The sequence below is a fragment of the Microtus ochrogaster genome, unplaced genomic scaffold (genome assembly GCF_000317375.1).
Source record: "Microtus ochrogaster isolate Prairie Vole_2 unplaced genomic scaffold, MicOch1.0 UNK5, whole genome shotgun sequence".
Lineage (NCBI taxonomy): Eukaryota > Metazoa > Chordata > Mammalia > Rodentia > Cricetidae > Microtus > Microtus ochrogaster.
Window position 1 is genome coordinate 9,119,870 of NW_004949103.1, and position 17,776 is coordinate 9,137,645.

At 37.2% G+C, this 17,776-nt stretch overlaps 1 protein-coding gene across 1 annotated transcript in view; it reads right to left on the bottom strand.

Moving 5' to 3' along the window:
* Fbxl5 (F-box and leucine rich repeat protein 5) overlaps window positions 1-17,776 on the bottom strand; it is a 44,622-nt gene that overhangs the window by 11,882 nt on the left and 14,964 nt on the right. The window contains exons 4-9 of the mRNA XM_005365984.2: window positions 15,386-15,572; window positions 12,693-12,875; window positions 10,078-10,203; window positions 8,216-8,364; window positions 7,302-7,384; window positions 6,182-6,904 (exon numbers count right to left, since the gene is read on the bottom strand). Of these exons, the coding sequence (XP_005366041.1) occupies window positions 6,182-6,904; window positions 7,302-7,384; window positions 8,216-8,364; window positions 10,078-10,203; window positions 12,693-12,875; window positions 15,386-15,572 (1,451 nt within the window). The remainder of the gene's footprint in view (window positions 1-6,181; window positions 6,905-7,301; window positions 7,385-8,215; window positions 8,365-10,077; window positions 10,204-12,692; window positions 12,876-15,385; window positions 15,573-17,776) is intronic.

Sequence of the window (17,776 nt, forward strand, 5' to 3'; positions counted from 1 at the left end):
AATGCTGCTATGAACATAGTAGAGCATATACTTTTGTTGTATGATAAGGCCTCTCTTGGGTATATTCCCAAGAGTGGTATTGCTGGGTCCAGGGAGTCCTCATAAATATTAAACACAGTTGAAAGAGCTAACTAGAGATCACACAGCAGTGACATACTACAGAGGGAGCCAATACTATATCCTATCTCCTACCCACGTTTCAGAACCAAACACAACTGCTAGAACATGCCTTGCTCCAGAGGGAAGAAGTCATGGCATCCTTCTGTCTCTAAGGCTTTGTGATCAGTCACCCCTCCCTGCTGGTGGCCCATGATACAGAATTCACAAGGAATCAATGCCCTTGTCACCATGATTATGTCCTATATCTCAGACAAAGTAGTACCCCACCTCCAGAGAAACAGTACCTTGGTCATCTTACTATTCCCAGACCGAGATGGCACACTGTCTCCTGTGCAAACTAAAACCAAGGCTCCTGGGCCTATAGTACTGACTGGTGCCTCTGAGTCACTGCTCATTAGTTTTGGTTTTATTTTTTAATTTTACTTTACATGTATGGGTGTTTTGCCTATGGAGGCCAGAAGAGGGCGTCAGATCCTCTGGAACTGAAGTTACAGAAGATTGTGAGCAGGTTGGGACACTGAACTCAAAAGCAGCAAGTACTCTCATAAATCACTGGCCTATCTCTCTAGCCTTAGATACCAGTTTTTTGGCTAATCTACAACCAAGTCTGCCTCAGAGATTGACCCTCTTCCAAGACTCAAGTGCCACACAGGTTTCTGTAATCCTAAACTCAGAACTCAATTCTCGAGCTGCTTTCAGAACCTACACTCTGAACTATGGCATCTCTTTCTAGTCTGACATATTAGACAAAGTCAAATGCTGTGCTGGTAGGTCTCTGGAAGGTTCCAGTGCATAAACAGTGGCTCACCAAAGGGGCGAAAGAAGGAATAAATAACAAAGTGCTGTGAATGACAAGATTACACTATTTTAGAAGCAGTTATCCTCCCTATAATAAGCTTTGTAATTTCTCCCATACAAGAGTATACTGAAGGTCAAGATTATTCACTCAACTCAGGGCCTTTGAGCAGCCAAGCATGGCCCATGGAGAGGCAATGGGTATGTTACTCTCCTGGAGCCTGACATAGCACAGAATCCAGCTCCAGTGGCAGGCCTAGGAAGCAAGAGCACAGCTCTGCCACCCTATATCCTATGCTGAGCCAGAAAAGTAACATAAGCTGGTCCTGCCAAAGTCATGAGAGGTGGCCAAGATGCCCAGCATCCCGACAGCAGCATTCCAGGAAGGAAGCAGGGTGACTTCCGAAGGATGTAGATACTAACAGCTTAAATAAGACAGTACCTCATATCCATGCTCTATTACTCAGCATTGTATTTTGATGGAACAACTGATACACAATGAAATATTTTCACGCTATATGTGAACTTACTTTTTGCTGCTGCATTCCAAGACCAAATGCACTTACTTAAAATGAATGGCAGCGTGCCTTCAGAGATGCTAACAGCCTCTGTGAAAGAGTTTCACTATTTTTAAAAAGCATCTGGAAGAACAGCATAAAACAGCAGAGTTTGAATAAGATGGGAATGGTGGCACAGGTATATAATCCCAGTACTTGAGAAAGAAAAGGCAGGAGCAACATGAGTTCAAAGCCAGTTTTGGATACATAGTAAATCTGGGGTCAATCTGGACTACCTGGGTTTCTGGATCTAAATAAATCCCTTACTCCCTGTAGTGGTTTGAATAGGTATGGTCCCCATGGAGTCATGTGTTTGAATGCCTGGCCCATAGGGAGTGGCACTACTAGGAGGCATGGCCTTGTTGGAGAAAGTGTGTCACTGTGGGGGTAGGCTTTGAGGTCTCATACACTGGGTATAGCTTGAATTGTGAAACACAGTCTCTTTCTGCTGATTACAAATCAATATGAAGAACTCTCCAGCACCATGTCCTGCCATGATGATAATGGACTAAACCTCTGAAACTGTAAGCCAGCCCCAATTAAATGTTTTCCTTTATAAGAATTGCCATGGTCACTGGGCAGTGGTGGTGCACGCCTTTAATCCCAGCACTCAGAAGGCAGAGACTGGTGGATATCAGTAAGCTCGAGGCCAGCCTGGTCTATGGAGCAAGTTCCAGAGAAACCCTGTCTTGAACCACGCCCTACCAAAAAAAAAAAAAAAAGGTTGCCATGGTCATGTTATTTCTTCACAGCAATTAAAACCCTAACTGAAACATTCCCCCACCTACATACCTCCACAAAAAAGACAAAACAGTTTGAAGGCATCTTACACAAAGAGAGAAAGGTACTCTTAAACATCATCACAGTACCAAATGGGCTACCTTTCTATACTTTGGCAGCCAGGGAGATCACTACTACTGTTTTGTTTAAATAAATGGGATGTCTCAAAAAACAGCATGCTTTTAAATGTTGTGTCTGTGCCCACAGATGACTGTGGCTGTCAATCTCAGTCACAGAGGAAAACTTTTCAAGCAGTTTGAACTTGTCAAACTGCTGCGATTAAGTGATAGCTGCTGCTGTAGCAGGTGGTATAATGAATGATCAGCCATAAAGGAGGAAAATGATCAGATTTCCTTATCAGCCCTCCAAAAATTCATGAACATCCGGGATGTGGGTATAGGATGAATCAAAGAGTTCTAGGGAGGAGTATTGTATGCTATTTTTCCTAAATAGAAAATTCTCTCTTAGAGGCAGAAGCTCAGAAGACTCTACATTCATAAAACTTACTAGGCTCAGGAAGTTCACCACACTTAAAAGATTCAGCTCAGGGTTCACAAGGCCCTTTCCCAGAATCACACAAGCAGTAAAAAATTGTGGAGGATAATAAAACCCTACTGCAGAGCTGCCTGACAGGGAACTCTAGGTACGACTTTTGTGACTCATGGTGGGTGGCCTTCTCAGTGATGCAGCTACCTTTATACTCATGATTAGTATCAAGAGACTCCAGAGAGCCAAACAATCTTAAATTACACAGGGTGAGAGACAAATTTCTATTTCTAAACTTATTACATAGCTACAATCATTGAAATAGTACTATCATTTCTACTTATGTTAAAACACCATTAAATTTAGTCAGATCAATTGGATAAACAAAATCCAAGTAGAAAAGTTATCAAAATGATCTGTTTATAAATGACACTGTATGTAGAAAACCTTAAAGAATCCACACACAAACTCAGGAGTATAAATCAGCTGAAGAGCGCTTGTCTGACATGTGCAAGACCCTAGAAATCTAGTCAATACAGGGAAAAGGAAGGGGAAATCACATACAAAGCACAGTTAACAATAATAAGCTCAATAAAATAAAGGAATAAACAAACCAACACACAAAAATCAATTCCAGTTTTAAATATTTCCCCACCATGGGGACACACACCTATCCAAGAACTTGGGAAGCTGGGATAGAGTTCTGAGGAATGTCTGTCTAAAATCAAATTATATTCTATGTACCAGAATGAACAATCTAAAAAGGAAATTAAGAAAGCAATTCCATTTACAGTAGCATCAAAATATTATGAAATATTTAAGTATTTGGCTCTATTTCAGCTTATTTTTAATTATGTATATAAGATTATGTTTCTGCATTTACACAAATGGACTAGGCATTGTTGATGTACTTACTGCCTATATTATATACAGTCGTGCTTACTGTATATAGTTTTTCTTGTATTAACTACAGCCTTCTTTTTATTTTAGACAAAAATGGGGGAATGTAGTGATATTTCATTTGAATTTTAATAAACAAAGCTTGCCTGAAGATTAGGAAATAAAATAGCCACACTGGTCAGCCATACAGACCAGGCAGTAGTGGTGGATGCCTTTAATCCCAGCTCTAGAGAGGAACATAAGACGTGAGGAGACAGGTCTCACTCAGCTGAGTCCCATTGTGAGAATCCTGGAGGCAGGATCACCATTTCGGTCTGAGGTAGAATTAAGAGCCAGTGGCTGGCTGCTTTGCTTTTCTTATCTTCAGGTTGAACTCCAATATCTGTCTCTGGGATTTTATTAATCATGCTACAAGTCTCTAACACTATGTAACTGGGATTGGAGAGATGACTCAGAATTAAAAGGATTTACTGCTTTTCCAGTGGACCCAAGTTCTGTTCCCAGCACCCCTATCAGGCTGCTCATAATCAACCATAATTCCAGTTTCAGAGGATCCACTGCCTCTGGCCTCAGCAGGCACCTCCACGTATGAGCAAATGCAGAAAAATAGACCTACACACATAATTAAAAATAAGTCTAAAGCCGGGCGGTGGTGGCGCACGCCTTTAATCCCAGCACTCGGGAGGCAGAGGCAGGCGGATCTCTGTGAGTTCGAGACCAGCCTGGTCTACAGAGCTAGTTCCAGGACAGGCTCCAAAGCCACAGAGAAACCCTGTCTCGAAAAACCAAAAAAAAAAAAAAAAAAAAAAAAAAAAAAAAAAAAAGTCTAAAAAGAAAGAGTATTCATATCCTAACAGCTCTAAGTGGGTCCCACAGCATACAGAAGACCTGGATGCTGAAGAGATCTGCCTCTCAGTTACTCAGATATTGAACAACTTACCCCTATTTTTCTCTCCAGTAAAAGAAAAGAGGAGTGGAGGCAATTAATATACTATGCTGAAGATTGTGCTTACAAGGCTGGGATGTCACAAAGTGTTAGAGCTCTTGTCTAACATACACAAAGCTCTAGGCTTGATGTCTAGCAGTGACAAAACTGGACATGGTGTGCCATGCACGCACCAAGTTGACACCTGGTACCTACAGAGTACCAAAGAGAGCACTGGGTCATCTAGAACTAGTTACAGAAGGCTTCAAGCTCTCATCAACTCCCATCCCATGTGGGTGCCGGGAAACAGAATTGTAGCTAGTATAAGGGCAGCCTGGGAGAGAGTGAGACCTTGGCTCAAAAAAGTAGCAAGTGTTGTTTTTAATCTCAGTACCTAGGAGGCAGAGCTAGGAGAATCTCTGTGAGTTCAAAGCCAGATTGATCTAAAAGGCAAGTGCGAGGCCAGTCAAAGCTACTTATTATTAGATAATCTTAGGATTATCTCAACAACAGTAGCAATGACTGGATACAGAACAACAGCAAGTTGGGTTACAAGTATTTCACAGCTATAAAAATCACATCAAACAATAACAGACACGCTTTCCAAAGTCCACAATATAAAATTTACTTCTGTAATGTCCTTGAGATAATAACTGACATATCTACCCACCAATATATATTATAAAAAATGTGGGGGCTGGAGAGGTGGCTCAGAGAGTAAGAGCATTCCCTGCTCTTCTAAAGGTCCTGAGTTCAATTCCCAGCAACCACATGGTGGCTCACAACCATCTGTAATGGGATCTGGTGCCCTCTTCTGGCCTTCAGGCATACACACAGAATATTGCATACATAATAAATAAATAAATATATAAATAAAATAAAATACTTTTAAAAATGTGGCCAATTACTATGCAATTAAACCTCTAAATGTATATTACTCTATATTTGACAATGTATTTGAATTGACTAAAATGAAACTTCATGAAGGACTATTGCTCCAGTACTTGTAACAAATAAATCACTGGCATTGTTCTTGAGTTCTCAGTAGTCCTCATTGTCCGCTATGTAAGTCCGGTTTTATCCCATGCTTTTTCAGACCCAGGCTAGCTGGTCTTGGTGAATTCCCAAAAGATCATCCCCATTGTCTCAGTGTATGGGTGTACCCCTCGCGGTCCTGAGTTCCTTGCTCATGCTCCCCCTCCTTCTGCTCCTGATTTGGACCTTGAGATTTCTGTCCAGTGCTCCAATGTGGGTCTCTGGCAATGGGTTTTTGATCCTACTGCACATACTGGCTTTGTGGGAGCCTAGGCAGTTTGGATGCTCAACTTACTAAACCTGGATGGAGGTGGGCGGTCCTTGGACTTCCCACAGGTCAGGGAACCCTGATTGCTCTTCAAGCTGATGAGGGAGAGGGACTTGATCGGGGGAGGGGGAGGGAAATGGGAGGCGGTGGCGGGGGAGGAGGCAGAAATCCTTAATAAATAAAAAAAATTAAAAAAAAAAAAAAACAAATAAATCACTGGCTTAAGGAAATCAGTAAAACTTAAATCAAAAACACAGTATTCCATCTGAGAATAGGAATATATCCACTTCCTAATAACTGAAACTGATCACTCACCTGAGACCATGGTCTGTGATCTGATAACATCCAGATAGACTGAGGAACAAAAGTACTCGTCCAGTCTCTTGGTCAGACTTTTCACTCCCAAAATAAATTAAGTCTTTTTCCCTAGGCAATGTAGTCCTTAATGCTTTTCTACACATTGCAGAAGTCGCTGGGAGTGTAGGCATAGTCCTTAGAGCTGTCCCTGTGCAACAGAATGAATGGCCACAATATGCAAAGGCTGGAGAAGCACAATGCTGCTGCCAACAGACACTAGTCCTTAATCCCACAAAGTCCTTATTGTAACAACCAGATGAGGAACAACCAAAGTTGGAGGCTGTTTCCATTACACAGAGACTTTCAACATTTCTATGTCTCCATTCTACTGTATCTTCAATATCGGCTAAATCTTCGGCATCCAGCATCCACACATAAGGAGAAGTCAAACTTTCAGAAGACACAGGTTTAGTCCAAGTGTGCTCGCTGTCTATTTCTTCACCAACACTTTTGTCAGTCAAATTGTGCAAATCGGCAAACTGCTTGGGGGATTGCATGGTAATGTCTTTATTTGTCCATGGACTTGAAACAGCCTTGCCTGCACTTTTCAAAAAGCCACTCTGGTAAGATGTTAGAACTCCAAGAGCTCTGGAAATCTTCTCTAGAGCCATGTCTGTGATTTTTTCACATCCAGACAGATCAAGATGCCGAAGACTCTGGCAGCAACCAAGCCAAGACCAACTGCAAGAGGGAGGAAGACGATTAAATTCTTCAAAAGCATTAAACTACATAGATACAGATGAGCATTAAATTATTTAAAATACAAAATAATCATTTTATTTCTAGAATTTCTATCATCAAGGAATATTTAGGACTAAGGGTACAAGAAGATACTAAGGTAAGTAATTAAAAAAAAAAACAAATATCACTGCTAAGCTAGTCATACATGGCAGAAAGTTAGTAGAAATGTAAATCAAAAAATAAATCAAGTGTTCTATCAAGTTACAGTTATACATGGCAGGAATTTAGAAGAAATATAAAATAGTATGAGTAAATAGTGAATATGTAAACAAGGAAATAGAGAATATTTTTACTGATTTCAGTCAGAATTCATTATATCCAGAGATTTAAAAATAACCTGTCAAATGCAGAATCGGAAATATCAGTCTGGGTAAGATCCAGATGTTCCAGGTTAGGACAAAGCTCTAAAATCTGCCTAACCTAAGAATGAAAAGAAAGTCACCATGAGGACATGTGGCACTTTAGTTAAGCAACAGACAACACTAAATATAACTCACTGGTTTTCCTAAGCCTGTATGCATACTGAAAGAAAAAAATTCACTTAACACATTATAAACTAGACATACTCAGTGTTGGTTTGTGTGGTGTATGTGGAAGGCAGAAGTTAATTCTCAGTATCTCCCTCCTGAACTTTAAGGCCACAGGTTCTGCTAGTGTAGCTGCCAATGGGTACCCATGTCTCCTGGCCCCCAGCACTGTGGTTACAGACATATGCCATTATACATGTATCTGCACATGCTGGGAATCCAGACTCAGGTCTTTGTGCTTGCACAAAAGGCACTTTATTAAACAAGCCATTTACCTCTCCAGTCTCTGAGCTCACATTTCTAGTAATCTTCTTAAAGTGTCTTAGAAATGAGACCCAGAAAAATCTACCTTTTGAAAGACTACCTAAAGTGATTGTATGTAGAAAGTCATAACATTTATAAAACTGGCTTCACCTCACTTGTCCATCTTGCTATGTCTTACTTGTTATAATCAACCATATAAAACTAAGACTCTCCATTTAACATCTATAAATCCCAATAAATAAACCTGCCTAGTTTCAGTTCCATTATCTATAGCAAAGACAATGATTCTTAAGCTACAAAGAATCCTCTAAGAACTGCAATTATATGAAAGCAAGCAGTGTACACCTACTCATGGGAAGACACTCTGTTCTTTCCCTCTTAAATAAACATTAATAACCAAAATAAAGTTGTTTCACTGCTATTTTTCTTAATACTCAAGCTAGTATTCATTTGTACATACCATTTTGCTGGAGACTGCAGAGCTGTATGCTAACACTAAAGTTTTTACAGAGGTACCAACATATGGCAGAACATTATGAATTAAGCCATGGAGTAAACGTTTTTCCATTTGTGCAATGCTGATAGCAATCGATTCCTCTGCAGACTCTTCTGTAAAATGAATTCAAACATCTAAGAACTAGATACACCAATTATAAGAAGGCCACTCAAAGGATGCATCAAGTACTAAATAGGAAATATTCTATGCTGCCCTCAAACTCCCTTTACAAGCAATTCGACTTTCAGGCAACAAGAGAAAGCTCTGAAGAGAATGTCGAATAGTGAAAGAACTGTAAAAATTCTTCAAGAGAATAGAGTTTGATACAAAGGAATAAATGATCTACAGTTTTTAAAGCAGCATCAGTTATTCTACCTAATTAAAAAGGAGAGTGAGAAGAGATGTGAAACAACCTCATTAGCTTTATCACCGTGAATCGTCAAGCAAAAAATGATGACACCTCGCTCCTAAGAAGTTAAACATGGCCTTTTGTACTTGACTTAAATGTTTATGCCAAGTTATACTTCTCTACAACAAACTACAGCTTTAGCTTGGTAAAACACTGTTTTCATAAGATGGGCGAAGGCTTGAGTTTAAGTCCCAATACTGAGTAAAACAAAAATTTACACTTCAATTTTATTAAAAAAAAATACTATAAATGGGCCTAAAATCTCTACCACCTTTCAGGATCCTATCTTTACTATACTTACCTAAATTCCTTATCTAAATATATCTACATAAAGCAGCTTAAAAGGTTAAAGATTTATTTAAAATAAAGTAGAATACAGTGGCTGAAAAGAATATGTGAAAAGAGTAACTGTTGACTATTTCACTGATTTCAAGTGTGTTAGAAATACCTTAAACTCCTCCTTAACTGGATACTATCACTAAAAATCACTTCAGCAAACCTTATTTATTTCACTACACTTTTATTCCTAATTCATTCTTCTACCCCCTACCTAGATGTGCTTTGTTTACTATAAAACCTAAAGTTACACACCATACTGTCTGCCACACATAAGCATATGATTGAAACCAACAAAAAAAGATCTCTTCCTTATTTAACAAATTTCAAACTCCTGAAACTATACCAAAATGTCCCCCTTCAACTCATGAAAACCTAAAATACATTAGTTACTAAAGTAAAATCATTGTAATTCTTATTTTCAACAAAGACCAGCCTACTTATTTTAGCTTTATAAACACCACTTTCAAACTCTACCTCATACAGTACTTAATTAGGGGGGGACCCTAAAACTGTGCAACACAATTAATCTTCAAATGATTTTTTTTTTCTGTAGCATTGGAGACTAAATCCAGGGCTTTACAATGTTATACAAGTGCTCTACCCTAAGTTATACCCACCCAATTCTCATAAATCCTAGTTCTTAACTCTACAATAACCCTGAGGCAAATGATATGACTTTATAAATAGACAAAACATCATCCATTCTCCCCCTCAACCACAGATGATTCAATAAATGCTGATAAACTGATTAATCAAAATCCTAAATCACATAATGTAAGCTGTAAAGCACTATAATGAATTTATTTCTATAAATATAATTTATTCCTACATAAAATAGCCATCATTTTCTGACTTTGTTCTTTTAATATAAAAATAGAAGAGAAACCACTCTATTTTAAAAAGTACTTCTAACAAGAAATTCTAAATGTACTTATTGTTCCTTCAAAATCTTCAGAGAAGGCTTTTTAAAAATCTTTAGAAAACATGAAGTACATGAATTTTAAGAGCCAATAATTATTAACGAGAATATCAGTTTTTTAAACATCATGTAATAATTTCCATTTCAAGCATGAAATACCAGATTCATCTCTATCGGCATCTTCATCCCATTCCTGAAAAGCACGACTTTCATCTTTCCTACTTCTCACCCATTCCTCGTCAGGTTCTGTGTCAAGTTCAGTGGCAGGACCACTGTACCAGTCACCTAAATGATGAATAAACAAGAGGAACAAAGTCAAATTAGATAGAAAGTTATTACGAAAAAGAATCCCCCATTCACACTTGAATTTTGGGCAATAGCTATTTTTACAATTTTTTAACCTACACATATAAGCAAAGGATTCAATTTAAAACACACTAAAAGAATTAGAGCTATATGACTTCAATCAATAGCAGTAATTACTAACCAGCAGTATTTTCCAGAGTACCTTTCTCTAAAACTAAAGAAAAAGAACTTCAAAAGCTTACATAGTTTGCTATATACCTGCTATGTATCTGTTCTCTAAGACAAGTTTTCAGTGATATCCTTTAAAAAAAATAAGCTTAATGATCATAATCCAATTTCTAAGAAAATAATTATCAGTATTTATAGGTGCAATTTCAAAAAAAAGAAATCACTGGAAATGACCTAATCTTTTCTTCCCTGCAGTAACTTCACTTTGGATACAGTAATAGCCTCATTCTGAGGACAGCTCACAAAGTACTCTGTGGTGGCCGGGCGATGGTGGCGCACGCCTTTAATCCCAGCACTTGGGAGGCAGAGGCAGGCGGATCTCTGTGAGTTCGAGACCAGCCTGGTCTACAGAGCTAGTTCCAGGACAGGCTCCAAAAAACCACAGAGAAACCCTGTCTCAAAACAAAAACAACAAAAAAAAAGTACTCTGTGGTGATTGGCCAGCAGTACACAATTAGATAGGAACAGAAGTCATAGATACTACAATTACAGTACATGTATTATATGTTCATGAAGATGGAGACAATAACAATTTATTAAATTCTTATAACATCTAGGGTTTCTCAACCTAGACAACACTGACATCTAAATCTGGGCAGTCCTTTGACTTACATTGCAAGCCTATGGATTACAAGGTACTTAGCAGCAATCTAGGCCTCTATCCACTAGACCCGTGGTTTTCAACCTTCCTAATGCTTTGAACCTTTAATGCAGTTCCTCATGTTGTGGTGACCCCCCAAGCATAAAATTATTTTCATTGCTACTTCATAACTCTAATTTTGCTACTATTATGAACCATAACGTAAATATCTGATACGAGACCCACAAAGGGGTAGAGATCCACAAGTTGAGAACCACTGCACTAGACAATGGTATAATAACCAGAACTAGGACAAGCAAAGGTGTCTTCAGACATTGGAAATATCCTGGACAGGGGCAAAAATAAATGTCATGAACAAAAAGAAATTTTAACCAAAGGTTTGGTCTCAATATGTTAAAAACAGAAAAAAGTGAAGTAGCATATTTAAGATGCAGTGGCTTCGTGAAATCAAACAGCATCACTTTCATTGGTATTCAGACCATCATTTGGATTTATCTTAATTCTTAATTAAAAACAGCTGAACAAGAAAAAGCTAACTCATTTTTTTACTCAAATTTTGCCATCCTACAAGTATGTGAAAAAAATTGATCCATATAAAATAATAATTCTGATCACTCCCAAAACACTAAATATCAAAAAAAACAACTTATTTTAAAACTGCATGAGAATGTGCCTCTAATTCCGGCACTAAGGAGTCTGATGCAGAAGGATGAAGATTAAGAGATCAGTTTAGGCACTAGATTAAGCACACTTTTCAAAACATAGTGCTGGAAAAAAAAAAAAAAAGAGGCAGGTGGACATCTGAGTTCTAGGCCAGCCAGCGCTAAATAGTAAGAATCTGACTTTTTATCAAATAAACTGTTTTTAAGTAAGGCTCACAATTCAAAATAGTCAAAATTTTGTTAAGAAATATGTATTTCCATTGCAAAATGTACTGTAAGAGGAAAGTGTATTAACTTATATGAATTTTAAGCAGACACTTAAAAGATACTTCAGAGACTGTTCAATTATCAACAAAACAATTGTGTAGTGCACAGTAACTATAAATCTCCATGACTACTTAACATGCTCAGGAGAAAAGTTCCTCTAAACCTTCAGATGTAAAACTAACTCAGTGCAAAAAAACTAATGTAATTTAAAGAAAAACACATTATCAATCATTGTAAAAAGCTATGTTAAAGACAAAAACAGAGTCGGTTACTTTAAACCATGGCCAAACAAGAACTGTACATAGCTCATCTTAATATTTTATAGAACTGAGTCTGTTTAAAACACTCAAATAATCCAATTATTTAACAATTCTAAAAATCAATTACATTTATTTTAAACTTCTATGAAAAGTTTTAACCATAGTCATATGTACAATGATGCAGTACAATGAATCTCTGTGTACCCATTTTTTATCTCCAACAATTATCAGCATCTTACCAATGTTCTTTACAATCCCTCTGACATATTTTCCCTAATTATTCTAAAGGAAATTGTAGCGATTATATAGTTTACTCACAAATACTTCACCATTGCTAGCTCTTCTAAAACATATACTAAAACCACATCAACCATAAAATCTATTTTTTGGCCAAACCCTCAAAGTTTCCTTTCCCTGGCATTAATCAAATTGAAAGTCCCATTTACCTACCTCTGGCCCAATGAACAGGGTAAAGATGTTTCCACAAAGATCCTGTTTTTGCCAGCTGAGACCACTTAGTACTGACTTGACTGCATCGACACAATTCTTGAGGATTAAGATAACTGAAAATGGACAGCATTACCTCAGGAGGAAGATGGGTTATACCTGTGGAGTGTTCTGACACTTCCGCTTCTGAAATAAAAAAGAAAACCTTTAACAGTAAGGCTACATGAGCAATGCAGTAAGAAATTACAATCACACAAGTAAAAGTCAGTGCCTGAAGTTAATTCCTTCCTGCTTGCAACACGAGAAAAGGAAATAACACGTATTAGAGGTAACATGGGGATGTTGAACATGTTAAGAACCCGTAGGGTTAAACTATCATGGCCCAGATCATACTTCATCAGTGGGAGCTACAATAATGAACATGGAATTGACTTCCTCTTACAAAGGCGTCATAGAAAAAACAATACTCACTTTGTAGCACAAGCAGCATCATTTAGAAAAGGAACCAAACAGGTTACACTGCTTTAAAGCAGCAAGCATACACTCAGCCAGATTATGAGATCTATAATGACACACATGCTCACATTTTCTATTCATGCATTAAGGCTCCTGTTAGTTCCTTCCTTGTGTTCCTTCTATGACTTTGATATTTAATGTAAAAATTCTATGAAATCTGATTTTTCTAATGTACAAATGCCTTAACCTATTTAAACTATATACCTATTCAGTAAGCATAAATGTCCCTGGTGCACTGGTAAGAAATCTTTTGTTATTAAGTATTTTAGAAAGTCACTAGATAAACAACTTCCTATGATCTTATAATTTGGTCTAATTTTTCTGAAAGAAAAATGAAAATGTGGAGTTAAGAAAAAGAATGAGTTGTCTCCAAAATAGTATAAAAATGAGACTCTTGTATATCTGGTTCTTCATAAAGAATTTTAAATATAGAAATGCTATGATCAAACTACTTTAAACTGCCACTTTTAAAATGCCAAATATTTTAAACATAATGCTGCTATAATTTGCTTTGAAGGAGAGGGAAAATTAAATGTGTGTGATGCTTTTAAACTCCATTTTATAGTTATAATTAAACAAGACACAACAGGCTTTGGTATGGTATTCAGGGCACAAGCTGTATTTCAAGAGTAAAGCTCAAAGCTTTATGGGTTTAATCATAGCCTCAACTTATAAAATTATTTTTGTTTAAACATGAATCTGACTACTTTAATATTAGAAAAATACCAATTTCAAAAATTTTACAGGACTAACACTGTCATTACCTATCAAGAAGCAGAAGAATTTCTGCTAGACTATGATGGCAACTATTTGGTTTCTTCTGTTTGTTTTTCTTTTGTCTATTCCCTGGCTGGCCTGGAATTTGCTATGCAGACTATGCTAGCCTCAAACTCAGAGATCTGTCTGTTTCTGTGCCTTCAGAGTGCTGTGATTAATGGTGTGCACAACCAAGCCTGAAACCAACTATATTTTTTAATGTTGTAAAAAACAATGCTATTGAGATAAATAAGAATAAAAATAAGGTAACAGTCTATTAGAAAAGGTAAACATCTATTTTATTTCTTGTATGAATTCTTAAAGTAACTACACAGAAAAGCTTTTCTTTGCTTTTCTCTCATACTCACTAGAGTATGAATATTACTAGAGATAACACTGAGAATGATAAACATCAGAGGATAAAAATAAAATTATAAAAGTTCCTTTCCTTAACTCAAAATGGAGTTATAGCCCCAATAAATACATAAGTTATACATATCTAGGAACAGAAATGCATCTAACCTAGCAACCACCACAGCTGTTGAGTTGTAGGCCATCAACTGTTCTCCACGACCAAAATGCATGACTGGTTTGATCCCTGGGAGGATATTATTGACTAGGAACCATGGCTCGGGGCTGCTTAGCATTTAGATATTAAGAAAGCTTTATACTGCATACAAACTAGGCTTAAAAAGAACCAAATTGCAAAACAGAAATATACAAGTTACTTTCACACCATTATAAAGTACAAAAATTCTACAGTGAACCATATGTAAGTCAAGGACAATGCTTATAAATTAACTGACTTTGGAAACTGATGAAAATACACGAAAATAAAAGATGGTATTGGAAGGCTGGAGAGAAAGACTAGAGGTTAAAACGCTGGCTGTTCTCCCAGAGGACCCAGGTTCCATTCCCAGGATCCACATGCTAGTACACCACCAACTATTACTCCAGTCCCAGGAAATCTGACACCCTCTTCTAGCCTATCCAAGAACTGAATGCACGTGCTACATAGGCATACAGCAGGCAAAACACCCATATACATACACTAAAATAAAGGAAAAAAATTTAAGCCTGTCAGTATGATCAAGGGAACTCAGAAAGCTATCTGATACATACTGCTCTGAACACACCAATCCTGAATTTTCATTGGTCAAAAGTGCACTTATTTTATTCCTACAAATTCACCCAAGAAACATTACATTACATGTAACCCAAGCTTACAAGATGGAAGATTATAAACACTAAATTCTACAATAGAAACTACTGCCCTCAATTGTATTTTTAAATAAAACTAAATGGCTTAAACAGACCACAGTGTAAACCTGACAAATTATTCCTTAAACAAAATCTATAATTTGTAACAAAATGTCAATAACACTGTACTAACAAACAGTTCTGTCAAAATAGATGAATCTTACCTGTATCTGATTTTTCATCCACAGAATATTTGAAAAATTTCTGTCGCTCTTCAGCTTGATTCCACAGGCTGAGACCTCTAAGGAGTTCTGCTGTGTCCTTCTGTGAGCAATGCTGTGCAATCACTTTCTTTTTGATATCTTTAAGCTCTTCATAGGTAAAATATTCCATTAACATCGGCTGAAAAACCTAGATTTAAAAGTATTTATAGGGAAAGAATTTCAATTTACTCAAAACCTTTTACTAATGGCTCAAGCTGAATACTAGGAATGCACAATTCAAAGAGATAAAATTTATAGTTATTACCACTAAACTATCTAAATTTTTAAAAGAACATAAAAAAAGGATCTTTTTCTATGGTTTTGTAGGCCTCTATACAATTTAAAAAGAACAAGGTTTTCCTGTAGCAAGCTTGTTAAACAGTCAATCATTTTGTTATTATTAGACGCTTAGCCCACTACCTGCCTGTGGTGTGTGAGTAAGAATGGCACCCATAGTCTCTTATGTTTGAATGATTAATCATTAGGAAAATGCACTATTTAAGAAGGATTAAAAGGTATGGTCTTGTTGGAGGAAGGGTGTCAGTGGAGGTGGGCTTCAGTTTCAAAAGGCCTTGTCAAGATCTGTGTGTGTGTGTGTGTGTGTGTGTGTCTGTCTGTCTCCCTGCCTACAATCAGGAAGTAGTTCTTAGTTACTTCTCTAACACTACACCTGCCTGCTCCCTGCAGCCATGCTCTCTGTCATGATGATAATGGACTAAGCCCTGAGACAATATGCAAGGCTCCAATTAAATATTTTCCTTTTGAAGAGAGTTGCTTTGGTCATAGGTATATCTTCACAGCGATAAAACAATGACTAAGGCACTGCCTTCTGATACTACTGAATTCTACCAAAATAGGGCCTTTTCTTAGATGAATACACTACCCAGTATAATGAAGGCCAAACAATCCCAACTCAGTTAAAATGAACTATCCAACACTGTTCTAATTGCTATTATTTTAGTTCAGTGGGTCTTATGGAACTTTACAGAGAGTTCTTCTACAAAACAGTCCTAATCTCCAATGAATAGGATTATAAATCTTTGAATGAGGAACCAAGGCTTTGTTGTTGTTTCCAGTTTCATCAATAGAAGAAGAAACAGGTACAAACTACTCTTAAGGGTAGGCTATATGCCCAGCAGTAGATGGCCAACAAAAACCAAGCCAAATGGTTTCTTCCTCATGTCATTTCGGGGCTCTTCTTTCTTTTCTTTTTCAATCATACATTATATGTGTGTATGTGTATATATGTGTCTGTGTGTGTGTAAAATAAGTACATATACATGCCATATATAAATATGTGACAACAGATAGGTATTTTTCTTCTCTTAAACTAAGCATTTTTCTTTTTTCTCTTTTTTTTTTGAATTGAAAATAGGATTTTCTTTTTCCTCTCACATAATATATCTTGGTTACGGTTTCCCCTCAGGGTCCCTTACATGCATATTACGGTTTCCAGTTTGGTGTTTTTATGGGATTCCCAAGGGTGCAAATGAGTGGGTCTTTGATTCTTGTGCTTTGCTTGGGTTCTTTTCCTTCTGTTTGTTTGCTGTGTCCAATTCTAATGCATTAGGTTTTGTTTTATCTTACTATATTATATTATTATCCCATAGAAGCCTGTTTGTTTTCTAATGAGAGATAGGAAAGGGGAAAGCTAGGAGGAGTAGAGAGAGGGGAACCATAACCAATATATATTATGTGAGAGGAAAAAGAAAAAGGTTTTCAATTTAAAAAAAGGAGGAGGAGGAGAAAGAAATACTTAGTTTAAGCACTGACTACATATCACGTTATAAAAAGTAACTATAATGAGATGTGATCAAGTACCAATGAAAGAGCACCAAATCAATGCCTCCCATTCCGGGAGGAATTTAGAAAGTAGGCTGCATTTCCTTTTGTTTAACTCAAGCCAATTTTAAGGGGAAACCATAATTGTGCATCACAATAAATGATTTACAGCCTAAAAAAAAAGTATACAGAGCCCAACAAGGGGGTGAGTAGATAAGAGTATTTGTTTAGGTTTTTTGGGTTTTTTTGTTTGTTTTTTTTTTTTTCGGTTTTTCAAGACAGGGTTTCTCGGTGGCTTTGGAGCCTGTCCTGGAACTAGCTCTGTAGAGCAGGTTTTTGTTTAGTTTTTGTTTTTGTTTTTTTTTTTTCTTCAAACTAAAGCTGGAGAGATGGCTAGTCAGTTAACACAACTTGCTGGTCTTGCAAAGGGCCTGGGTTTGGCTTCTAGCACCCATATGGCGACTCAAAATCATCTGTAACCTCAGTCCAGGGAATCTAGTGTCATCTTTTGGCACACAGTGTACACACAAACATATAGACAAAACATAAATCGAGAAGGGGGGGAGGGAG